Source organism: Zonotrichia leucophrys, chromosome Z (genome assembly GCF_028769735.1).
Source record: "Zonotrichia leucophrys gambelii isolate GWCS_2022_RI chromosome Z, RI_Zleu_2.0, whole genome shotgun sequence".
NCBI classification, from domain to species: Eukaryota; Metazoa; Chordata; class Aves; order Passeriformes; family Passerellidae; genus Zonotrichia; species Zonotrichia leucophrys.
The window spans coordinates 39147661-39173777 of NC_088200.1; the positions used below are offsets into that span (position 1 = coordinate 39147661).

Below are 26117 nucleotides of genomic sequence, written 5' to 3' on the forward strand. Positions count from 1 at the left end.
TTCACAGCTCCAAAATCTTGGAAATATATATGAGGTCTAGTTCAAATTTCTTTTAGTCATTTGCCTTAAGCAGAGTTCATTTCTGAGTCAGCAGGTGAGAAGGTATTACAAAAATCAGAAGTGAAAAGGTAAATCTCCACTCCAGATAGTAGATCTATTGTTCTACTCTTCAAAGATTTACTGAATAATTTTGCCCATGAAGACATCATACTTCAAAACACTCATCCCTGCCATGCTGATATTCTCTGACAGACATTTTTAAATGCTTTGCAGAAACTCAGATATTTTTACTCTTTGTGCAAATTTAATTAGTTTTTTTATTACTACTAGAGTTCCTTCGCACATGAGGCTAAAGAAGGGTGTTGTGAGAAATATGTGTGCTTCATACTTATCCTTGTTGTTCATACTTACCCATTTTGTGTAATTAGGAGGGAAAACTATTTGCAGTCATATTGGTCTAGATTTTTTCACAGACTCTTAAGTGGCTGAATCTTTAAGAAAAAGAAGAATAATTTTTAAAATCATTACCACAGTATGCACCTGGATTTACACCACTGCTGATTCATGATCACTTCACAGATATGCCATCACTCTTTCTAGGCAAATGAGAAATTTGTGACCTTGTAAAATGTGTCTGCCTGTAATGATTTTCAGAGCTTGGCTTTCCTTCAGCCTTCTGTTAATAGTACATAACTACTAGTTAAATCTCAATCTGTGAAACACATTTGATGCCACCTTCCCACTCTGCTTGCCCACTTTCTTACAACATAAAATGTCTGCAGCCAGGAGAACATATAAGCACAGTATGAAATATTTTACACTACTTGAAACAAGAAAAAGTAATCACACTTTCTCACTGATAGAAATTCCTCCAAGTAAGACATGAACACAACATCTTCTAAACTTCATTAAAATAAGTGACAATATACACAGTATTTTTACTGAGGCCAGGAACACAATTTACTAAAAAAAACAGAAGTGATCTGGAATGCAAAGTTCCACATCCATGGTTTTAAAAGCTTAACCGGTAAACCATTATCAAGGAATTCAAATACTTTTTCATCATTATTCTTTTATGTTTGTTTGACACAGATGAGTTTTGATACCAACAGTGAAAAATAGCTGATAAAAGAACATTTAGTTACCAAAAGTGGGTTTTGGTAGCAAAAAAAGATATTCAATATTAGAGGGCTACAAGCTAGCAAACAAAAATCTCATCTGCAGCTGTTGTCTTCCTCCCAGTTGTGGTCCCATTGACTCCAACAACAGTAAAAATCTCATTGATCAGGCATAGGATTTCATTTAATTAAGGAAAACAAAACAAAACCCCAACAACCACTGACACCCTCCAAAAGCAAGCAAACAAAAAATAAAGTCCAAACAACAAAAAAAACCCCTCCCAATGTCCTCTCTTTGTTAATTTAGCTCAAATCCAGACTTTTTTATCTACTGTTAAGCATAATTCAACAATTCTAAAAAATCTCAGTTGAAGAAAACATGAAGAATGACTAATTTGATAAGGTTTAGGGTATCTTTGGCAAGAGTAGAAAAACAAGTGCAAACAGAAGATAAAGCACCTACTGGTAATATTCTGGAAGTTCTATGTAGTTAGATGGATCCCCCTATGCATGCAGAAACAGCTACTGAAATAGAAATATAAATGACTTTAAAATTATAAGAGAGGGTTGGATTAATTAAATATACCAATAAAGTTTCTGGTAGTTTAAAACTACACTGGATTAAACAGCAATTGTGAAAGAAAAGTCTACTGCTATTAGACCAGTATCATGGCACCAGATATAAAATCAGCCCCCCATCAGCTCTGCCCTTGAGGACAATCAGTGCATCTGTCAAGTAAAGTTCAGTGGAGGAATTTTTTTCCTATAATATAATTTTTTCTTATCACATACGCTACATGATACAGCATATATGGAAGTTAAACTTCAAGGTCAGATGTCATGAGGCACGTCTTCCAGGCTATAAGGAAAAATTCTACAATTTTAGGTGCTTGGTAACACTAAAGTATTTACAGACATAAGACAAATAAGATCTTTGTGCATTTTGTTCCACATGCTTTGGCACTTCACTGAACTTAAAAATGCTATGATTTTTTTTGCATTATTTTCTCATTAAGACAAAGAGATATTAGAAGGAACTGATCAGTTTGTGTTTTCAAATTTTGTATATACTCATGGCTTTATTTTATTAAAAACTATTGCAAAGTTCCTATCTTGTGGACTGGCCTTAAATTAAAAAAGCAAAATTAAATTAAATGAGCAAAATTAAATTTAAAAAGCATATTTAAAACCCTCAACTATTCTACCCATATTTTATGTAGATTATTTTTTGAAATATTTTAAAAATACTGTTGTTTATCAAAGCATTTTAAAAAACACAATACTCAAAATTTCCTTAATTCCCTGTTGATGCAGTTTCCTTTGTGTGCTCACCATAAACTAGAAGAAAAAGGCACTTCATTATTTTTCTATGGAACAAATCAACTGTCACCAAAACTTATACAAATTATATAAGTAAGCTAACCAATGCAGAAAAAGTTGAACATCTAAATAAGTAAAACTGAAGTGATTTTTTTTTTCCTTTCTTAATTAGAATCACTGAAGATCTTTTTTAAGATTTATGAAAGGGCAAGCTTCCACTTGCTATACTCTGCTCTGCATTGTACTGTACTGTACATGCTCCAGTAGGACTGCTCTCCCAGCATCTCCCAGCACTGAAACATTCATATGCCTCAAAATGTTGAAAATATTCCTATGCTGGTCTTCAGTAATTCACTTAAAATGTAGTTAAGAGAGTTATACAAATTGGAAGTTATTGTTGAGACATGGCTGTGTAAGTATTAGGACACCATGTGGTAATAATTTATCAATAGAATGGTTATTTATGTATTTATGTACACTCCTAATTCTACAGCAAAATAATCTGAATTATTTTAGCCTTCAGGAAAAAAAAAACAAACACGGTGAATGTATGTCATTGTTTCCCAGGACAGTGTTCACATTTTCAAGACTGATTCCTCTGTATGGTTCATTAACATTAAAAAAATTAAGAACAAAAATTAAAGCATTTTTTCATGCATACAATCCTGACCATGATCTACTCTGACAACTTTGTAAAAGTGATCAATATAGCTGCAGAATATATTCTTATCATCTTTACAGGTAGAGTGTATAGACATTTTTTCACAAATGCATTCTATTCCTTTCATAATGATTCCATGATGTCTCAAAATCAGACAAAAATTTTAAAAAATGTTTTAAATAGAATATGGATTTATGTTTGCTCAGTAGTTGCACTCACTAGGTGTACAAGCAGGTAGTCTTGAAAAGTATTATGTCTTTTAGTCTTTTCATATAGATTAATTAGTTTTTAGAATAATTTTAACATTTCAAAAATGATCCATGGGCTTGGGCTACATTTCTTTTCCATTTTATTGGGATGTTTTTTTTTTGTGATGTTGGGTTTTTTAATTTATAACTCCCTTTACAGAAACTGCCAGCTTGACTCTACATCCAGGATCAAAGCCAATGTCCATCATTCTATAATAGGAAAATTAAATTTAAAACGGCTTGCTCATCAGGATGTTGAAAACATCCCTATTTCATAGGCTTGATTTTTTACACCCTTTAATTTTCAATGAGTGTTGTGTTGTCAACTTTGTGGGTTTGGGTTTGTTTTTTTTTGAGGTCAAGGCTGTGGAATTACTTTTGATGAAATTAAAAAAGAAAGACAATTATTAAGGAAAAAAAGACTAGAACTTTGGCATGCTTTTTTCCTTAAACATTTTTAGGGACAAAACACTAGCAGAAAATAATAGAACATTGTACTGTAACAAAAGGTATATGGAGGTCTTCAATATTATTCAATATATATATTGTCTTGCTGTTGCAGAACACAAAAATAAGATCTATCTCTAGCCTTCACAAGTTGTAAAGCAAATTGTCTTATGTTTTTTCTAAGATTGTGCAACTCCTTTAAGATATTTCAAGCTTCAGGAAGAAATGTATCAGCCACAATCACATTGTTTTGTACCTGCAGAAGGGCATTTTTCTGTCCTTAGAATGCTGCAGATAATTCTTAGATGTACCAAGAAGGTACTCTAAAATCCTTAATGTGAAAAAGGATACTTAATGTTTCAGTTAAAAGGACACTTAATGTTTCAGTATTAAGAGAACTTAAACGTTAAACCTAAAAAGAGAACAAAACCTTAATAGAGAAATAAGTAAATTCTAACCTTATTTTAGCTAGTCTTCAGGAACTGAATTGGAATAATTTCCCCTCGTTCACCAAAACAGCTCAAAAGAGAAGCAGAGTAAGTTGTAAGAAGGGGTATGTGCGAAGGTGAATAGAGAGAAAATTAAAGGAAGGCCTAAATTCTGAAGATGTCTTGCAAATAATTTTGTTCTTACTATCTAGAGAGGCCCCAGTTCACCACCTCCTGGGGCAGATCAGACATTTGACTTACTGAAAGCAACATCCGAGACTCCAAGTATATAGGAGAGGAAATAATAGTTTTAAAAAATTATACCCTGTGGCAATGAGAGCCAAAGTCAAAGCTCTTCTGCACGAGGTATGCCTGATCTTGCCCATCCTGAAACCCAGTGTGTCTTTTTCTTCAAGTATCTCTTTGGTGCCGCTCATACTTTGTGATATTTCCGTACCAAAGTCTAGGCACAGTTGTTTCTTATAATTTCTTTGCATTAATTATTTTTGTTTTGCTTTACTGTAGCTTGTAATGTGATAGTATGCCAGCCTTCCTTTTAAGAGGTCTGACACATTTTATGGCTTAATTAAACTAATATATTTACTTATCTGTTTCCTTTCCACCACTGGGCTACCACTTATTTTTTTAAATTAAATTCCCCTGATGACAGATGCAAACAAATTACTGCAGTTGCTCTACACATCTGAAAAATAAGGACAATATTAGGTGTGTCTCTATGAATTTATGTATCTAGGTCCCGGTTTTAACACTTGAGATTGATGACAGCTCTTGCTTCTCATCCAGGTGGATTTCAGTGCTCTTACCTGATTTAACAAGGTACATACCGAACTCTTTCTCCAGGCTGTCACACAGCACAGCTAGATTCATGTGAAGAAAGAATGAAGAGAGAGCAGAAGTGACAAGGTTTCAATTGCGGTTTTTGCTGATCTCCTTCAGGTCTTAGTTATCCAGGTGTTATGGACAGAAATAGGCAAACCTCAGTAGCGTATGGTTAGAAATCAATGATATCAAGTGCAATTAAACAAGATAAAATAAATTTTCATTCTGTTCTCTCCTTCATGTCATTCAGCAAGACAATGGCAGATTTTGGTTGGGGGCTGTTTGTTCTTTGCCTTTACCATTGAGCTACGGGTTTGACAATCAAAATCAGCATCTTTATAGACATATTGAAAACCATACACCCACAGAGAACTGGGTCCAAATATTATATATGCTTTAATCAGCCTTATGATGGGGAGGAAGAAGGAGACCATTACCAGTGAGATGCACAAGAAATAAACGCTTCTGGGATATTTTAGTATGCAAGCCTACCAGGGTCAAATCCCGGGGGGGAAATCCGACATTTGTGTATACCTGATCCGACATTTGTGTATACCTGCAGTCCCCAATTTTGTCAGCAGGAGCTGGGTGTGCTGGCCGGCAGGTGGGCCGGCCGAGCGAGGGGCGGGGGGGGCCGGCCTCTGCGGTTGCCAGGTGAAGCGCGACGTCTCCGCCTCTCCGCGGTGAGCGCGCAGCCCCGCGGAGCGCACGCAGGCGGCTCGCCTCAGTTCGGTTCGGCTCGGCTCGGCTCGGCTCGGCTCAGATCGGCTCCGTTCCGCGCGACACGCACCGCACCAGCCCCGCCGATCCCCGCCATGGCGAAGGCGATAAAGAAGGGATTGCTCTGCCCGAGCTTCGTGAGGGAAAACTGGCTGCTGCTGAGCACGGTGGCCGCCGTGGTGGCGGGTGAGCGCGGGGCAGGCAGGGAGCGGGGCGACGCCGGCCCCCGCCCGGCCTTGCCAGCACGGTACGGCCTTAACGGCCGTACTGTGGCGCGGCGCCCGACCGGGGACCGCGCCGGGCCAGGGGGGCTGCGCGGCCGCAGGGCAGGGCCGGGCAGCGCGGGGCCGTGCTAGCGACCCACCCGAAAGGCAGGCGAGGGCGGCGGGCTGCTCTTCCCCGGCTCCGCCGCGGCCGCGGGGAGCAGCCCCGCAGTGTGGCGGTGCCGCGGCGGTCGGGCGGGAGGGGGCTGGGCGCGGGGGGACGCGGCGTTGTCAGCCCCGGGCGGCCGGGTCGGCAGCGGGGACCCGGGGCCCTCCTGGCCGGGCCGGCTTCTGCGCGCGTCCCTCCGGCCCGTGTGGCAAAGGTCGGTGATCGGCGGGGCGAGACCGCCGTGCGGAGAAGCGCACGGGCGACGGGGGCTGCGAGCCCTCCGTGCTGCGGATCCCCACGGCGGGCTGTGCCCCGGGGGCCTCTGCAGCTCTGGGGGGACGCGCCCCTGCCTACTGCTGGTCTGCAGGTGGCAGCCCCCCCGAGGGAAGCTGCTGTAGGGCCGGGGAGCGGTGGGGGTGGCTGCTTCTGGTGGCCCAGGCGAGCGGTGCAGCTGGAAGAGTTTGGCAATGCCGCCCATCTTTTGGAGACGTTTTCGGGGTGGAAACGTCTGGCAGTGCCATCCGGCTTTCAGAGAGGTTTTCACGGCCATCATTGTAAAGATAGCAGGATTTATCCCCTGTACGTCAACCAGCTTCTGAAGGAAAAACGAGTTGAACGCCATCTTATTAAGGATAAGTGGGCAAAGAGGGCAAAGAAAATGCACTGTGTTACTTAGATGAAGAGATTTTTCCATAGGGCATCATTCTTGAAATAAACAGGGCCAGGAGACTTCTTCTCCTTTATAATGCCTTTATTAAAAGTGATCAGCTCAGGATTGGGCAGCTTGGCAGGGCTGCAGTCCCCGTCGCGTCTCCCAGGGCGACTCAGAGGAGGAGGATATGCGCAGCTCCGTCCACTAGGGGCAGAGCCGGGGGATCCAGTCCTCGTGGGAGCTTTAGGGCGTGAGGTCCCCGTCAGATGTTGCCTTGTCAGTGCGGTCCCCCTCAGTCTCGGCGCTGGGGACGACTCCCATGGTCAGGGCGAGAGGGGCTCCGCATCTCTGCAGGCTCAACACTTGGCTCCTCACATCCAGACATCACCTTAGTCTCTCAATTCGTAATTGGCTCGTTGTTTTTGGGGTTTTCTCATTGCATTTCGAGTCGGGGTCCCACAAAGCATTCTGGACTTTGGAGTCACTTTGCATAACCCCCCCCCACCCTCTCAGGTGTCTTCACTATGCTGGGAAAAGAGCACCTTAGCCTTGGGGAAGGGCCATTACCTCGCCCTAGCCAGGGCTTTTACTAATACAAAAGGAGCGATAAGCTACAACGACCCGTGATTACAATAACAAAACACGCAGAAGCTTGGCAGGGACAGAGATCTGGCTGCCTTTTTGTAACTTTTTCTCACCAAAAAAATATTAACCGAATTTTTGTTCATAACAGTCCCCCCTCTTTTTCTTTGATCGAGCTTAAATTCTTAAGCTCGCATCAACTCACAATTTTTTGTTTTGAATCTACTATAAATCTCTTGTGCACTTTGGTAATCATGCTTACTTAACCTTGTTACTTTGCTTGGTTTTTCCAGATTGGTTTGTACAGCCAATACTGTTTTACTAAAACAGACAAATAAGCATAGTAAAAAGAGCAATCCTCCAAGTACACACACAGCGAGAAAAACCACTTTTTCCCATACATATTTTCTGAAAATCTCTAAATTCTCCCACCCACTGGAATCAAGTGTAGGAGTTTGATCTTGATTATTTACACATGCCAATCTTTTTATTTCGTTTGAAATGTCCCTAATAATTGAATTCTTTATTTTTAATACTGCCTGAAGCCGGATGACTTTGTTCAACACAGATTTTGGGATCTGAACTTGGCTTTTACAATTTTGGATTTTCTCAATTTCTATTTCACTTTCCCGGTTTTGTTCAATTTCTCCCAAATCATTATATATAGGAACTCCCAAACTTGATCCAGTTTCTTTGGGTAATAAGAAAATTGGTGTTATCACCTTAGCAATGCAGTTGCCAGATGAGATCAAACTTAGGGGTTTAGAGTTCCCCTGAAATGTGTTCCAAAAGGGGTTTATCTCTTTTCCAGTACACTCATATAAATACTTGTAACAAACAGTTTTTCTTACCATTTTCACCATTTCTTTGCTTTTTACTAGATCTGCTGAGCTTGTTTCAGCAGCATCACATTCAAAGCAAAACCAGGCTTCCTCTATAGGGCACTCTCCTAGGAGTGGCTGCCTAAAAGTGGCAGTATTCTGGGCTATCCAATACACTCTCTTATTTTTCTCATAAAGGACCAATTGGGAGAGGTTAACACAATCAGGGTTAGAACTGATGTGGACTCTCGACAAGGAGCTCTCTTCCTCCTCATAGAGGGGTTGGTAGCACTCTCTGCACAGCTCAGCTGGGCTCCCCTGAGCACCACCAGCAATCAGAGCCATCAGTACCACCCTTCCCAAGAGTCCGGTATGGGTCATCTTGCACAGCCTGCCCACCCGGCCTTGCCTCTTGGGGAATTTTTTCTGAGGAGAAGCTTCCAAGCTCTTTAGAGTCCCTTCTACCTGCTTCTCTGGTTAAGCCTCTCTTGGTCTGTTCCCTACAAATTTTAGTTTCCCCCCCAGGGGTGTTCTGTAGAGGGTTAACCTGGAGTCTTTAGAAGTATATTGGGGAACTTAAACTAGAATTACTTATTTACAGCCTTAAACTTTTTACCAACCTAATTTACACAAAACAGTTTTGAAACATTTTAAGCAATATTAGAACTCTGATACCAATTTTTTTTTCTATACAGTTCAGTCTTTTTGACTCTTCCTCCTGAGAGTCAACTTTTAAATCTCAGTATACTCAGGTGAATCACCTTGTGATGTGGATGAATCCTTATTCAGTGCCCAGAGGTGAGTGGTGTGGACTCTGGCTCAATGCCAGAAGGAGAAAGGGGTGGAGTCTAGTCCAATGCCAGAAGAAGAAACTGGGAGTCTGGCCCAATGCCAGAAGGAGACAGGGGTGGAGTCTGGTCCAATACCAGGGAGAATGGGGTGCAGTCCGGTCCAATACCAGAATGCCAGAGGGAAAAACTTGGTGTTGAATCCTGGTCCAATACCAGGGGTGAGAGTGATGTGAGTCCAACCGTCTTAGTAATGAAGAATACCTGAAACGGGCTTTCAAACACAGGCATTAATGGTCTACTGTTAATGATTTTATCAAAACTCAGCTTCTCTGTTTAATGTTATCAGTAATTTCTCTTTTTCCATAGCTTGTATGTTTCTCTCATCAACTTCTACATACTCTGTATTTTGCAAGGAGTTGTATTTCTCAGCTAGCTTAACTCTCAAAGTACTTTTATTCTCCTATTTTTTTCTGTGTATTTAATTCACTGGTTTTCTGTTCTATTTTCAAGATCTTATTTATTTATCTCTTGCTTCTGTTTCTTACTTTTACTTACAGCTTAAATACTTCTTTCAACCCCTTACACTTTATCTCTTTTTCCCTTTTTTTTTTTTCTTACACCATTCTTTTACACAATACACTTCCTTCTAAGGAGATGTGGTAAAACTTGTAATGCACAATCTACATTACCTCTATTCTAACTCATCTATATTCACTCTCTCATTTCTCATTCACTTTCACACATTCCTCCACACCTTTAAGACACAAACTTATTGCTAGAAAATCACAGGTCCCTATAGCCCCCCCTCACCTTGGGGTTGGCCCACAGGTCTCAGTATCTCTGGGCCTCTTGGAAGGGCCCGGACTGGTTGCCTCTGGTGCACATTCACTTGTGAGGCTGCCTGCGTGTCACTCACGCTCTTACAGCTACGGCTCCCTCACACATCTCAGGAGCACTAGTCTGGTTTGCAGGTCACACACACACACGCTTTGGTCACAGCCCCCCCCCTCCCGGGGGACACAAGCCTGGTTTGCAGGTCACACACACACACACACACACACACTTTGGTCACAGCCCCCTTCCCACCTGCCCGGGAAGTTGAGGCTGACTTTGCTTGTAACTCACTCTCACACACACAACAAGACAACAATAAGGTACCTTTTACTTTCACACCACGTATTACAAGTTTAGTTTTACTGGCCAGTTTTGGTGCTATTGGATATCCTTTCTACCTAGCTGTTTTTGTCTAACTTCAGATGTTACTTTGTTGAGACAGGACTTATCTGCTCCTGTATCAACCAAGAATTCAAATTCCTCATTTAGGGGTCCCACTTCAAAGTTTACCAAGGGCTCTTCTAGATGTTGCATCGGGTCCCCTAAAGTGTAAAGCCCCTGACCCTCTACTCGTCACCTCTAAGGATCCTTCCTAAATTATCTTGTTCCCTGGCTATTGCCACATCGAGACTGAGCTTTCTACAAAACTTCCTGGTGTGTCCTGGCTCTCCACAGTAATAACACTGCCGTCCTCTCAAAGGGACTTGAGGTGTCTCTATCCCTCTTGCACCTGACAGTACAAGAGGCCTATCCTTGCCTCCTCCTGGTGGTGGTCCCGCCCACCCTGCACTTTCTCTAGCTACAGCAACCATGATCTTAGCCTTGGCCTTTGCTTTTTCTTCCTCCCTCCTTAAATACACCTTCAATGCCTCTCTTAATAACTCATTAATGTCCTTTTCTTGCCAATCTTCCATCTTTTCCAGTTTTCTCCTTATATCAGGCCAAGATTTGGTAACAAATTGGACCTTTAGTAGCATTTGACCTTCTGGGTGTCTGGGTCTATTCTAGAGTACAACTGGAAGTTCCGTCTTAGGCGATTAAGCCAGGCAGCAGGAGCTTCATCTTTCTCCTGCATGCCCTCAAATGCCAGTTGGGTGTTAGTTCCTTTGGGAACTGACTCTTTGATCCCCCGTATTATCAAAGACCTATATTCCATCATGGCCTTCCTCCCCTCCTCCTGGTTAGGGCTCCAGCTGGGATCCGTTAGTGGCAATTTCTGTTCGCCTGATGGCACCTGGGGTCCTGGACGGTTATCCTTCTCCCAAATTCTTATGCTAGCCTCCCTAATCATCTGAACCTCTTCTGGAGAAAATAATATACTCAGGATGGAATTAATCTCCCCCCAAGTGTAGATATTTGGACCTAGAAATTGATCCACTTGGTTAGCTATCCCCACTGGGTCCTGAACTAAAGGCCCCAACTCTTTCTTGAATCCTCTCACCTCAGAAGCAGTTAGGGGAGCATTCACAAAGCCAACACCTCCCACTACTCCTCCCATAGGAACCTCTCTGAGGGGAAAGAGTCTCTCTGCCTTGGAGGTCTTGGATCTGGTGCTACAGTACGGCCCATCTTCAGATGCCAAACTACTTTGAGGGATATCTGGGTTACCCTGAACTTTCTGCCTATCAGCAGGTGTATTTGCTGATAGCTGTTTATCGGGCGAGGAGGCATTTGTGTCCCAACTAGGAGGAGGTAAAGGGACAGCAATAGGAGGTGGAGAAGAGCCTGAGTGAATATTAAGTGCAGCTGGAGAAGGGGTGGAGAATGCAGCAGGTGGAGTAGGCGCCTGTGGTGGTGCAGACGGAACTGGAGGAGATACTGGGTTTATCATAGCGGAAGCTGAAGAGGTAGAAGGAGGAGTTTGAACAGGTGGTAGTGAGATGGCAGCCGGGGGAAGAACCGGACCTGCCATTTGAGGTGCTTGAAGAAGAGGATTATAAAGTGGAGGGGCAGAAGGAGGCAAATAATCCAGGGGATCCCATCTTTTACTAGTCCTATCATCCCCTCCTTCATTCCCCTGTACCTTACAAATTCGCACCCCTTCATCCCCAACAGTGCTCTTTAACCAGCAAGCTACATACAATAATTGCTCAGGATCAGTATCCCCTCGAGCTGTCAGATAATTATTTAATAGCTGGCACATCCACTTATCCTTTGTCCCACACTAAGGCTATCCTCCTTGTATCTCTAATTCTGGCCACACTTCCATACAATAATGGATCATTTTAATTTTATCTAATCCCTCCGTGGCCTCTATAGAATCCCATTTTACTAACAGTTCTCCTAAGGGACTATTGGGAGGTATGTCCCTCAGCCTCTTGCCGGTCTTTTTACTATTACACCCTCCCATTTTACAGGTCTCAACAGTAAAAAATCCCAAAGGTGCCTTTACTGACTAGTAATTTCAAAAAGAACCTTCTTTGAGGAGCTTCAGCCTCCTCCACTGTAACTTCAAATTTCTGCCTGATGCTCAGGACTTTATACTGAAACAACTGCCCAATCTCTTGATTGCCTAACTTTCCCCACGTCAGGTCTTACATCTATCGGGACTTGAACACACGAAACCTCGGCCTAAGAATCCGGGTCGTGCCTGACTCCCTCAGTCAGGAAAAACAACTGCCTGATTTTTAGTTTGCCTAACCCGCCAATTTTTAGGCTTCACCGTATCAGGACTTAAAAGCAAACCACAGCCTCCTTCGCTGGGGTTTTTGCCTGGTTCCTGTGCCAGGACTTACTTTTGCCTGCAGGGCTTATGAGCTACCCGAATCCTTCTCGAGACTTACAACTGCTACCCGAATCCTTCTCGGGACTGACAAATCTGCCTGACTTCCCTCTGTCAGGGCCTATTTTGGGTGCGTGCCACTCATACAAATATTCCCTCCGCACGCCCGGAGGGGGGGGCCCTTTATTCCCCCTTGGGAGACGACTCACTCACGCTAATTCCAAGCTCCGCCCCCTGTTCCCGGCCGGCCCCTTCGCAGGAGTCCGGAACCGCGGTACTGAGAGGTCCGCTCTCGCTTCGAAGGTCCGGCTGCCGGCCTTCGTCTCATTCACACACACATGCACACGTCTCCCGCTCCCGCCACCGGCTTTCTCACCAATCCGGTGTTCCGGTGCTCCTCTGCGTCGCTGCTCCTGAGCTGATCCCTCTGGTCCTGGTAGCCAGCTGTCCTGAAGTCCAAGATGGCCAGTCTTGAGTCTTCTTGCGGCGTGGCTATCCCGGACGAGCCCCCAGCTGAAATAAACAGGGCCAGGAGACTTCTTCTCCTTTATAATGCCTTTATTAAAAGTGATCAGCTCAGGATTGGGCAGCTCGGCAGGGCTGCAGTCCCCGTCGCATCTCCCAGGGCGACTCAGAGGAGGAGGATATGCGCAGCTCCGTCCACTAGGGGCAGAGCCGGGGGATCCAGTCCTCGTGGGAGCTTTAGGGCGTGAGGTCCCCGTCAGATGTTGCGTTGTCAGTGCGGTCCCCCTCAGTCTCGGCGCTGGGGACAACTCCCATGGTCAGGGCGAGAGGGGCTCCGCATCTCTGCAGGCTCAACACTTGGCTCCTCACATCCAGACATCACCTTAGTCTCTCAATTCGTAATTGGCTCGTTGTTTTTGGGGTTTTCTCATTGCATTTCGAGTCGGGGTCCCACAAAGCATTCTGGACTTTGGAGTCACTTTGCATAACCCCCCCCCCACCCTCTCAGGTGTCTTCACTATGCTGGGAAAAGAGCACCTTAGCCTTGGGGAAGGGCCATTACCTCGCCCTAGCCAGGGCTTTTACTAATACAAAAGGAGCGATAAGCTACAACGACCCGTGATTACAATAACAAAACACGCAGAAGCTTGGCAGGGACAGAGATCTGGCTGCCTTTTTGTAACTTTTTCTCACCAAAAAAATATTAACCGAATTTTTGTTCATAACAATTCTGGCCCCATTTATTTCATTTTCTCTTGGTTATTATTTGGAAAGTCTTGTTCACTTTTTTTTCTCCTGTAGAGAAGTGGTGCTATAAATACTTCCTTAGCTTGCTGTCTGGGTCTCTTTCAGATGACTTGTCTGCTAATTTGAATTTTGGCTCAACCATGCCTATTTTGGTGCAAATTTGTTCAGAAGAGAATTATTATTTTGGAATTCCTCTTAGTTATTTATAAGCTGTAATCAGAACTGTGCTTACATATATATGTTTTCCACAATACACTCAGTATTTGAAAGATCCCTGGATTTTTCTGACCTTGTTCAAAAATATTTTTGTGAGTTTTGTATACCAAGTGTGCAAAGGGCCTTGCTTTGAAAATCTGACTGTACAACTGGAGGAGTGTGTTTATGTGTCTGTGTTTGCATGTGTACAATTGCTTTGTCACATAGTCTTGTCAGGTATTCTTCCAGGAGTTGGCGTACTTACTTTTGATTTACAGAAGTGGTTAAGAAATATTCCCCTCTTATTATCTTCGGTGTCTGTAGTTAGAATTGAAGATTGTGATGTGATTCTACAGGTGCAACATTCTGAAATTAAATTTCTCTGAGAGCCACAACTTAGGACAGTGCAGGAGCTGTGGGGACAAGTGACCCCAATTCCCCTAATACCCAATAGGAATTCCCAGTAAGAGGACAGTCTCCCAGCACCTGCTGTGTCCTTCAACTTCTCTGCCTGCTGCACTGTAATTAACAGTCCATATCTCAGGGGAGCTCTATAATACTGTCAAAGAGAGTCTTCATCGTAATTCTGTGAGCCTTGGACCAAATTACCTTTTCAAGGAACTGTGTATCTGCAGCATTTCCTGTATTTCTCATAGGTGAAGTAAGGTACATGAGAAGAACAGTGAAACCCTTGTAAAGATGGAGTTAAATGATATATTATTGCTTTACTACAGCATGAGGAAAGTTTGTAGTATACCTAGAGTCCACAAACCCTTCATAATTAAATTTACATATTTATTCTTTTTTAATATACTCTTGGAAATTCGTCTGAGGTTTGTTAATCTAGTTAGTTTGGAAGAACAATTTAGCATTTATGAGCAGAAGAGTGGCACATCATTTTGAAATAAGAAAATAGGCTTTTCAGAAGTGTATGGAAGTAATAAATGCATCAAGCTGTGAAAGTATGCTGGGAAAGCTGTCTTGCAAAGTACCTGACATTCCTGCACCATTGTATGGAATCATGATTTTTGCTCATCATCCTCAGAGCCACGTTCAGCATCCAATTGAAATACGCTTATCTTTTCTAGTACACTTACTAAATTGAAAAGTTTTTGTGATTACTTGTGTGCAGCTCTGAAAAGAGACAGAAATGGAAACCCCTCAGAATTCTGAACACTGCTTCCTTCAAGAGTATTATTATCTTAAGCATTCAACATTTTGCCTGTTCTTTCCCTTTTCAAATGTACCAGAATTTCTTTTATAGCAGTTGTGTATGTGGAGGGTGTAATTTAAAATCTGTACAAAAAATATCTGGAGTGTCATGTTTTTTGGGTAAAAACACCTGAATGCATATTCAAACAAAACAAAATTTGAGGCTCAAGTGGTTATTTTCCTTGCCTTCGAAGAGAGTCAGCTTTAGGCCACTAAGCTGATGTGAAGAGATGTGTAACCAGGAGAGCAGCAGCCTCACACAAATATCTGCAAAAGGAGGTGCAAAAAGGTGCAAAAATCTTGCATCTTCTTGTTCTATTGGCCTTACTGAGCCCAAAGCAACTGAGCTAAGAAAAGTAGTTTACAAGTCAATTTGCTTCGAGTGCTTCTGCCGCCCATTTTATAGAAAGTTACATTGTTTCCAGATTATACAATCAGGGCAAAATAAACTGGAAATATCCCTGAAAATTACTCACCCTGAAACAGGCGTCCAAAGGACAATTGCATACCGAGAGTTTAAGTCACACTTCACAGGTTTCTCACAGAGTATTTCTTATTTGTCATCACTTTGTCTCAAAAAGGTCACTGCTGCAATACAGACAAACCAGTCATGAAAGGAAAAGGCTGATTATGTGATAGTTTTGAAATCTATTAGCTGCCTTTTTTTTTTCTTTTTTTTTTGGTAGCAGCTTTGTGTCTGGGAAAGATTATTCTGAGGGATTCAATTCACCTAAATTTGCAGATACTTTTTTTTTTTAATGGCTGAATGGAGTGTCTGTCACTTCCTAAACATATTCAGAACTTAAGATACCTCTAAACCTGTCTGTGACTTGGGATTGGGTTTATTTCAACAGCACACATGTGGGACACTGAAGTTGTTCAGGTATTTATGTAGAAATGTGAGAAATGCAGTATTGAGATTGATAAAGAAGGAGGAAGCTAATGGCACCGAAGACTGTGAATCTCAGGTGTCCTTTCTTCAGCCCTTTGTTCATCAGGGGTGTGCCAGTGCGGTCTCAGTGAGAGGCAGCGACAAACGCTTTTGTGTTCTGCCATTACCTTCCTTCATCGTTGTCCCCTCACGAATGTACACGGTCCTTACGCTGTACGCCTCAGGAAGCACGAGAAAGGAGCCTCGGTGCCGGGCCGGGAGCCGGGTGCGGCGGGAGCTGTCCGAGGTGGCTCCGCACAGCCGGCACCGGGCGGCCGGAGAGCGCGCAAAAACACGGGCTGCAGCCAGCGGCGATGCAAGGCAGGGGTGGAGTAAAAGAGAGGGCGGGGGTCAGGTATTGAGGCCGGAGCATGCCTAAACGACTGACTTTTCCGCCTCTGAAGTGAATTTATTCAGTCTCTTGTGCAGTTCCATTGTTGAAATATTTGGGCTGGCATCAGCCTGCCTTTGAGAGTGAGATTTAAACAGGCATAGTTCCTGTTGTAACACCAGCATTGAAGAAATTTTGAGTGTTGTGACTAAAATGATTTTCCAGAATTTGGTAAGTGCACTAGCCATTGAATCTTCTAGTTTGTATTTTATGATACCCCCTGGCAGTTTATATGCCTTTATTCTCTATAATGTTAATGGAAGTTATTATATAATAATATTAAGTAGTAATATCTCACTTTAAGAATATTTCTTTGTTTCTAGACAAATCAGGTCCATTCATACCTGCTAAATGAAGGGCTGTGCTCCCTCTGTAATCAGACTTGACACGGGGACTTGACAGCTGGTTTTAATAGCAGTAGTTCTGCATTACTGGAAGCCCACCAGTGCACTCCTGCAAGAATTAATGTCTCATAGGGTGAAGACAACAACTGAACAATTAGTAACCTATCACTCTGTTGATGGCCTTTTCCTATGTAGAAGGCCACCTGAATCCAGGGAGCTCACAATATTCCTGAGGTTTTTTTGCAGATGTTGACTGCAGCCTCTAAACCCCAAAAACATATTAACTCTCTGTCAGTAAGTTGCTTCTGTCTCTAGCAAATGCAATTTAAATAGCAAAATCCTAGTCTTGATATGAAGTAAAGCTTCACCATTTTCCCTCTCTCCCTCCTTGCATCATATCAAAAAGTGGCCTCTTAGGTTAGTTTAGGCTGTCTTCAGTACCATTTCTTGCTTGCACAATATAGTGGTAAGGTTCCAAACAATGAAGTAGATTTATAGTCTCTTGAAATATGCTAGCAAAACCAGCAAGAAAGAAGTTCTTGGGGAATAAGGAGAATATAATAAAACAAAAGAATTATTGCTTTGTTTCTGACAAGTATAGATGTAAGCCAAGCATTCAATTTCTTTCTTGAATTCTAAAGCACAGCATTTTATTAATTTGGAATTTATAAAATATGAAAACCAGACATCTTGAATCAACTGTGGTAGCATGGAAATTTAAAAGAAAACTGTTTTCTTCTTGCTGTGCCTCAGAACAGCAAAGATGATACTTGTGACTTTCTGTGCCGCTCTAGACAGTGATGATTCTTGTATCTGTGTTTCTCTGTAACACTTGCTAACAGTTTGATATAGGATGGGATCTCTTCAGAAATGCATGAAACACAGCAATTCTGAGAAAATGTCTGAATTTAATTTTAACAATGGAAAGTAAAATGTGTAGTGACAAATAATTTCATCTGACAGTTTAACATGCCACTGAGGATCAAAAATTCTCTAAGTCAGGAAGTCAGACAATGAAAGAATTCAAAGGTAATTGAAGTTAAGCATGATGCTTCTTTTCAGGTGTTTTGAAGTGAAGAAAACCCATCTTTTATTTCTTCTTCTGGCATGTAAATTTTCCAATTTTATTGTTTGTTTTAACCCAGTCTCTGGGTTTCACTTTATGTGAGTAAAGTGAAACTATCACTAGAGCTGAATTTTAAAATCTTTGGAAAGGGTGAGGTTAATGTCAATTTACACTCTGAAAAGTCCCCAAACTACCAAAGTCTACTGGTATTATTTTTACATTTGAAGCAAGAACACCAATATTAGTATCAGCAAAATATTTACTGTGTCCAATTTCCCAATATTATTTAAGGGAAAATGTAATTGCAAAAATTACAATGTAATTGCAAGAAGTTCTTTTCTTTTATATTTGCATTTTAGAAACAAAGCATAAAGACACTTTAATCTTATATACCCCATTTAAAAAGATAATGTTCAGGTTGAGACTACGTGCAAACAACAGTTGCACTGTTCGGAAATCTTTTTTTTTATTCCTATAAATGCCCCATAGGATTTGTGCAAGGCATTTGTGCTTATAGTCCCACAACATTGTCTTGTCCAGTGAGAACACATGGGTATCACATCTAAAGATCAGGGCTCTTTTGGAGTTAGTGTTTCAAATTTCGTGGTCCTTTCATGATTTTGGAATGGTGAACAACCTGGCCTTGCTTAATCTGAGCTATTTTTTTGGGTCATATACCTGATTTCTCAAGGCTTTGAAGTCTTCATTAGTTTCAGAATAACAATGTTACTGCATTTTACTATCTGTCTATCTTTAGTGTCCACTAAATTGCCTTTCCATCTGCTTATCTCTGTCACAATCATTCCATTGCTCTTCCAGCAAGGGGAGAGCTAGAACAGAATGTCCTGTTTACTGCCCTTTTCTCTCATGAATGAAGTAATAACAAGGTTTAGAATCTGGCAGATATTTCCAGTTACTGGCCTTTCACCTTTCTTATACCGCTTCCAACCATTTAGTTTCTTGTGTGTTTTAGGGGTCTTAAGTAAAGATGCATTTCTCCTGATGTGCTCTACTGAGCTAATATCTCTTGGGCTATCCAAGTACAAAGGTGCTTATGCAGCTTTGGGATAGCAAGCAAAACATTGTGGAAAGAGAACAGAAAATCAGTGTGGTTTTACAAGGAAGGAGGAGAAATTATTGGTGTTTTGTGTGTGGCATTGTAATGGTGCCCATGGTACTGTAGTGTGTCAGGCCATATAAGCAAAACATTGGATGCTACAACTGAGAGACATGAATTTCTGAAATGATTCAGAAAAGGGGTCTAAACAAAAGCAGTGCTTTATAAATTGTAGTGCGTTTGGAGACATTGTGGAAGCACTAAGACATGCACTAAGACATGTCTGGATGACTGCATAATTAAAGAAGGCTCACACATCATAGATGGATGAGATGAAGGAGAAGGGTAATGGTTTTAGAAGTGATATATGAAAGGGGTCATAAGTAAGGTCTGCAAAAGAAGAAAGACAAGTTACTGTTGTCAGGTTACCTTTCAATTTTACTGTAAAGCACAGGAATAGAGAGATAGAAGGATACCCTCTGGGTTATCATATCTAGCCTCTGCTGCTTTGGGTTGCACCATTGTAGATAAAATTCTGTTAAATGCCATGCTGCATCTTAACGTTATATAGGCCATTTGATGCTGTACATCCTCCTAGGAAGCTGTATTCTTCAATCTGATGGTTGAAAGCCTTACGACTTCCACTGTAAATGTACTGTTTCACTATTTATGCATCCAATAATTAAAATATTACTCCATCACTAGTATTCAACCATTTTCTATATTCCTACCTCACTCATCCATGGTGGACAAAATAAGCTCCTTCATCTTCCCTCAAAAGGTAGGCTCTTCATTTTTTTTTTATTACCCTATAGTCCTCCTTCATGTGTGTTTGACACTGATTTTGCTTTTCCTGAAACCTTAATGAGTTTCACACAGTATTTCCCAACAGAACAGGTGCTTTCACCAGGACACATCCAAATACATGAAGAAATGTAGGTTGCATAGCTGCTGGGACAGAATTGTCATTTTCCCCAGGTGTTTGTTTATGACATGACCTTGCTTATAAAATAAATAAGTTTGTGATGTTAAGGTTGTATGCACACTACTTCATAAATATTATAAATTAACAAGTTTTTGAAACTATGAAAGAAAAAAATCTTATCTCTGGTATGACTTAGTTTATTTTTTAGTGGTAGATTCTTTACTAGGAGTTCTAGCTAGATGAAGCACAGTTGAAAGGCTTTTTCCTTCCTTCACCTGTATATTGTTTTCTTGGCTTTCTCTGAAGGAAGTTTCATCTGCACATGGAAAATATTTGGAAAATATGTGCAGATGGAATTCATCTACACTGTTTGGATAAAGGAGAGGAAAATCAGAGTCCAGTAGGAGACATTGTTAAATAATCAAGCTGGTTAGCCCTCTGCATGTTTGGAGGGAGTGCTGGTTCAGATTCAGCAGAACTGTGGTCACACAGTCACAGGAAAATAGTCACTATTTCCCTTTTCCTGGATGAGTGAGCTAACTGCTCTTGGTTTGATGAAGGAGGAGGTGTGCCTTGTGCAGGGCTGCATAGCAGAGAGGCTGCTCTGTGTTAGTGGTGACTGCTACAGGCTGCCCTATGTTATCAGCCCTGTTCCAGGCTCCTGCAGCACAGAAAGTGGCAGGAGTTATGTGGGTTTGCTGTTTGCAGTGGCCTTCAAATCTGTGAGTAAAGGGAGTACACCCCACACTGGAGTAGCTGTTTTTTACCCCTCTGGCCAGCATTCCACCTTGCCTTCATTCCTGAAGGTCCATCACAGGGAGTCACTGTCTTCCTGAACTTTTCTCACACTGCAGTCAGATGACAATGTGCTACTTGTGTGAAGGAGTTTACAACCACTGCACCCTCAACAGGATAATCTGAGAGCATCAGGGGGTCTCACCATGGCAGAGGACAAGCATTCTCTTATACATTGCTACTAAATATTCTTCAGTAAATCAAGAGCTGATATGGAAACTCTCTTCTGAAAGATTTCTGAAAGAACTTTTCTTCACATGTCTTTGTAAGCAAGCTGGTAGTCTGGCTAACACAAGCAACCATAGAGTTAAAATTAGGTACCATGTAATTATACCCCTTATACCTTAGTGGTTGCCTGCAGTTTTTTGAGAATAATTTTTTTTCAATCCCCATCAGTATGTTTATTGGAAGATAGAGTGTAAAACAGTAAAATGTGTAACATTAGAAAGTATTAAAAACAATGCAAAAGAGCTGAAATAATATGTTTATAAGCCTTTGTAATATATTCTTCCGCACTCTCTCTTTTAGTGTTCTGTAGTTGGCACTATATTTCTTTGCACTAAGAGACAGCCAGTGATAAAAGAAACTCTATGGAGAGAGCAGACATAATTGGTTTATAAAATATTAGTAAAGGACTGAGAATGTACCACACTGCAAAACTCCTTCTTGCCTGTGCTGCAGTTTGACATGTTTATATTGAATATTTTGTATTGTGTTTGAAATCAAGTCAGTGAACTTTGTTTGCTAGCCTTTTCAGTTCCATGAACCATCTGCTGTGAGGTTAATCCAGTTAAGACTCCCCAAAATGATAGAAGTAATTGTTTTAGTCTGTCACATCTGTGCAGCATATAATGTGAAATTATGAAGAGCCTAATCACTTAGTTAATAGCACAACAGATATTGCTACAATTCAATTAAATATTACCAGGTTTGAACCATGTTACTTTTTTTTCTTCTTTCAGTGCTGTGTCAAAGCAAAATTCCTATAATTTCCACACTAACAGCATCAGCAGGATCACTAACTGCTTCAGTGAGAAGGAGTTTCCATATTATGAAATTTTAAGAAAACAGGAAAAATAAATACCACAGCTTTTTTTTCAGAGCAATACATGTGCTACAGAACAGATAATTTTACAAAACAGATTATTAGTTTTACAAAAATACATGCTGGATTCCTTTTCTCATTGCCTTTATGGTTCATTCCTAAGGATCATTCACATAATAAAGTCAGTGGGAGGTGAAGGTGATGTGTTGTTTCTTCAGTGTCATGTGCACTGATGGAGAACTCCCTGTCAATAGAAACTGTGCATCCCAAACCAATGTTCTCATCCATGAATACAAATAACATGAGGGAGTCCCACCTGTTGGATAATTTTTTTTTCTGTTTCACATTATCTTTCAGTGAGAAACAGCAGCAAGCATGTCTATATGTGGACTTAGGTTATCTGTTTCAAAATTGTGAGTTGTTCTACCTGTGAAGGTAAAGAAAGTAAAGGGGCATGCTATCTTACCATATTCTTATCAGGGATGCAATCAGGTTCTGAAAAGCAACTAACCCACAATAGTAATGATGTAAAGCAAATAAGTACTGTAATGTCATACTGCATATCCTGAACAGATTCAGATACTCAGGGTTTCTGAGTTTTGAAATTCAAAACCTGTATTTTGTTGACCTCACAAAAAAGGGTTCAGGGTTTAGCTATGACTTCCTGAAAAATTGTAAATGGTCTCCATGTTGGGTTGCTTGGGAGCTTCTGAATGGCCAGCATATTTTTACAAGCTTACAATAGCCATCGGACAATCTATGACACACTCCATGTGTGCTAGTATAACTGAGCATGGAGATTATGCCAATGTTTTGAACAGAATGTGTGTAGGTTTTTTACTAATTTCCAAATCTGTGTCATGAACTTCAGCAAGGTACTTGAAGAAAAATGTAGTAGCCCTATAATTGTTCCCATACAAAGAATTTACTTTTTCCTTAGATAAAATTTCAGAAATAATAGCAATATGCAAAGAAACACTCCAGATGAAGATCAGATTGCAATAAATTACTGTTCACCACATACCCAGATATCACAGAAATTGTTGTGCAGATAGACAGAAACCTCAACATAATGGTCTCCCAAGACACATTTTACCTAATTTCAGTGTGGACTCACTGACCATAAATACACAGGCAAGACTGGTTCTTCCACCTCTCTACACACAGCCATTATCTCCTAGGTCCTGTAAAGCCTCAGGCTTGGCAGATGTAATGGATCTAGTGCTATGTACAGTGGAGCCAGTTGCAGGTGCTAGGCAACCCCTTGTAGCACTTTATGCTGCCCTTTTTCTGGGTGGCACAATGAAAAATGGCTCATCCTATAGAGGGGAAATGTGCATTCCCTCTGACTTTTTAAGCTGGGACTCCCTGAAAGTTGGGTGCCAATGGGTTTCACTTGGTGTGCTTATATTCAGTGATTTTCTTCTGCTCTGTTTTTCTTGTTCTTCTCATCCTCAGCCCTCACTTACTTCATCTGTATTTGCACATTTTCTTTGAAGGATTTTCTGTCTGTCACCAAGCTTATAAAAAGCCTTGTGTGTTACCTAGGAGAACAGTAACAAAGAGTTAGGACATGTGAGAATTGTCCTGTGGCCTTCATTGTGCTCACAAACTCAGGGACCTGACTGCACCTTTCGTTTGCTGTCTTGGTGGCTGCTGAGAGAGGAAATATAGACCCCATGCTAATACAGCATGTGCTGTACTATACACAGTTACAAGGATATGTTTTCCTTAAAAATTTAAATTAAAGGTATGGGATTGTACCATTTATTCCACCATCATTCTTCACATCTGCCAAATACTGCAGAAATCTGGAGCTTAAGCAGAATGTGTCATTGAGCTGCAAGTAAAGGATTGCTCTTGTGGTAAAAATCATAACCTAACTTAGCCATGTGGACAAGAAGGAAAAGCAAAAAGAAGAGATGGAAAAGAAATACAACCAATTTATCACAGATGAGAAGAAAGGTGGAGTAGTTGAAACTCCTCCAGGAAAGATGAAGAGAGCAAGTAGGAAAAGTAACATTTTGCTCTTCAAAAAGTACAAGCAAATTATTCCATAAATTAAAGAATAATAAAAAATTAAAATTAAAATAATAATAAAAATTAAAAATAAGAAGGAAGGAATCCTAATATATAGAAGCAGCTTTGAAGACTATATTTTAAGGTTGTTAAAAGTAATTGTTGATTTTAATTTCAGAAATAAGGGACTTATCAGTAGCATTCATCTAGAGAAATTGAGATTTTTATAACACATTGTCTCTGCTTTGAGCTGCTATAATCAATGTGATGTTAAAATCAGTGGTTACCATGTGAAATGTGTTTATGCTGAACCACACTTCTTTTTGTGTGCTGCAATTCCCAGAAGAAATTTCCAAGTTAAACTTGGTTATTGAGATGAGGATAAAAAAGTTCTACATATGTCCATTTCCTGTACAACAGACAGTTTATTCTGCTGAATTTCTAATCTTCTCTTGTTACTGTTACAAAATAAAATTTCTTATATTCCCATGATATATTCAAGCAGCATATGCTAGATGCTAACTGCAGTTAAAAAGTAGCTGCATTTTACTGTAGTTTGGCATACTACACGAGTTAATATGGGTATAAGGGCGCTGCCTAGTAAAGGAATTGCATGAATAAGGAATTGAGAGCAATAATGTAATTTCAAGGATTGCTGAAACTCTGTTCTCAGCTATTGCCATTAGATAAATAATATCCTCAACAAAAAAATCAAACAGAGCAGGTATAAGTGTATAGATGGAACATCTTAAGGAAACCCTGCTATAATTTTGAGAGCATGTGGGAAGTTTTTGTAGTGAAATCTGAAGAAGTGGAAAATAGAACCCTCAAGAATTAAACCAAGGGTGAATCTTTCTACCTGCTATCAATCCTGCTGAATATACAATTATCAGAATTCCATCTGGTCAAATATGGCAGTCATATAGAATGAAAGGCAGATGGTTAGAACACATCCTAGTCATACCTGCTGAAAGTAAGGTGGCATTACGCAACTTGCCATAAACATGCAGTTCAGTCTTGCTGCAATTTAAGCAAATGTCTACCCTAAGTTACACGCATTGTCTGAAGACGTGGAAATTACCTGTATGGTTAGATTAAGCTATTTACACTAGTGTCTTCAGGATCTAAGCCTTAGCAACTAACTTCAACTCATGTAGCCATTTTACAAATGGAATTTTATCTTTTTTGGGATTCTCTAAAAGTGCAGAGTAAATATTTTCAACTCATCTAATTCAGTACCTAGATGAGAAGTAGATATCATTGTGTCTTATCATTCTTTAATCAAGGTTATTTGCATAATATTGCAAATATCTTCAAGGCTATTAAGATTCAAGATTGCTCCAAGGAATTCAAGCTGTCTGTATTCACTGGCAGAGATTACACCTTGATCAGAAATCTTAATAGTTGACTAGAGCAGCTCATTTTCTTGGAAGATTGTCTGGTTAATTTTCCATCTCTATTAACAGGAAAGACTGGGTTTTTAATCTGTTTTAATTTTCATTTAGCTTGATTTTGATGATGGAGAATTCTGACTTGTTCCTTCATTGGATCCAGTTAGAAACTGGATCTCGATCTCTTTTCATTCAGGACTGAAGCATTACCAAGCTTCTATGTGAAACAACAGTTCTAGTGCTTTTTAGACTAGAAAAAACATTTTACACATTTCCTGTAACAGTAATTTTAATTTGAAAATCATGTTGGAATGGAAAATAAAGCTATTGGCTGTCAAACTGAGGAATTTTGTCTTTTGACTCATAATTTTTTTTCTTTTGGTAGAAGTCTGATCTGGGATTTATCTCAGAAGTGGGAACTATCTGATAATTCATATAATCCAAAGACAAGAGGATGTATAAAGGTTCCTTGTGCCATGGCTCAATCACTGATTGAATTTATAATCTGGTATTTTTAGGCTGGTTGTGTTGTGAAATGAGTGTGAAATGAGCAGAGTGTATTTTTGTTTTTCTGTTTCCTGGAAGTTATTAAATTAATTTAGTGATTACAGTCACACTCTTTCCTAATTATGTAGAGAAGCAATTACTGAGTGTGTTGCTGCTGGGTAGGCTTATTTTCACCAAAAGAAATCATCTGAAGTATTTATGTCACCATCTCTCTTTAGTGTTTGGTAGTATTTATATAGTCTATTGATTTTTTAAACGCCAGTTATGAGTCTTCTAGAACTGGTGAAGGTGGGTAAAAAGTTAGAACTGGACTGGACTGATAACCAGACCACCTAATCAGATTTTTCTGAAGACATACCTAAAGACATCCTACTTCAGAATTATGTGTTATTACTTTGCTTATTAGAAAAGGAAATATATAATTTTACCTGATTTAGAAGTTGTACCAGAGTTGTGAAAATATGTTTATTT

The 26117-nt window shown here is 40.6% G+C and overlaps 1 protein-coding gene across 1 annotated transcript in view; it reads left to right on the forward strand.

Annotated features, from left to right (window-relative positions):
* Nucleotides 1–5709: 5709 nt before the first annotated feature.
* SLC1A1 (solute carrier family 1 member 1) overlaps nt 5710–26117 on the forward strand; it is a 57630-nt gene continuing 37222 nt past the window's right edge. The window contains exon 1 of the mRNA XM_064735811.1: nt 5710–5968. Within this exon, the coding sequence (XP_064591881.1) occupies nt 5878–5968 (91 nt within the window). The 5' untranslated portion in view covers nt 5710–5877. The remainder of the gene's footprint in view (nt 5969–26117) is intronic.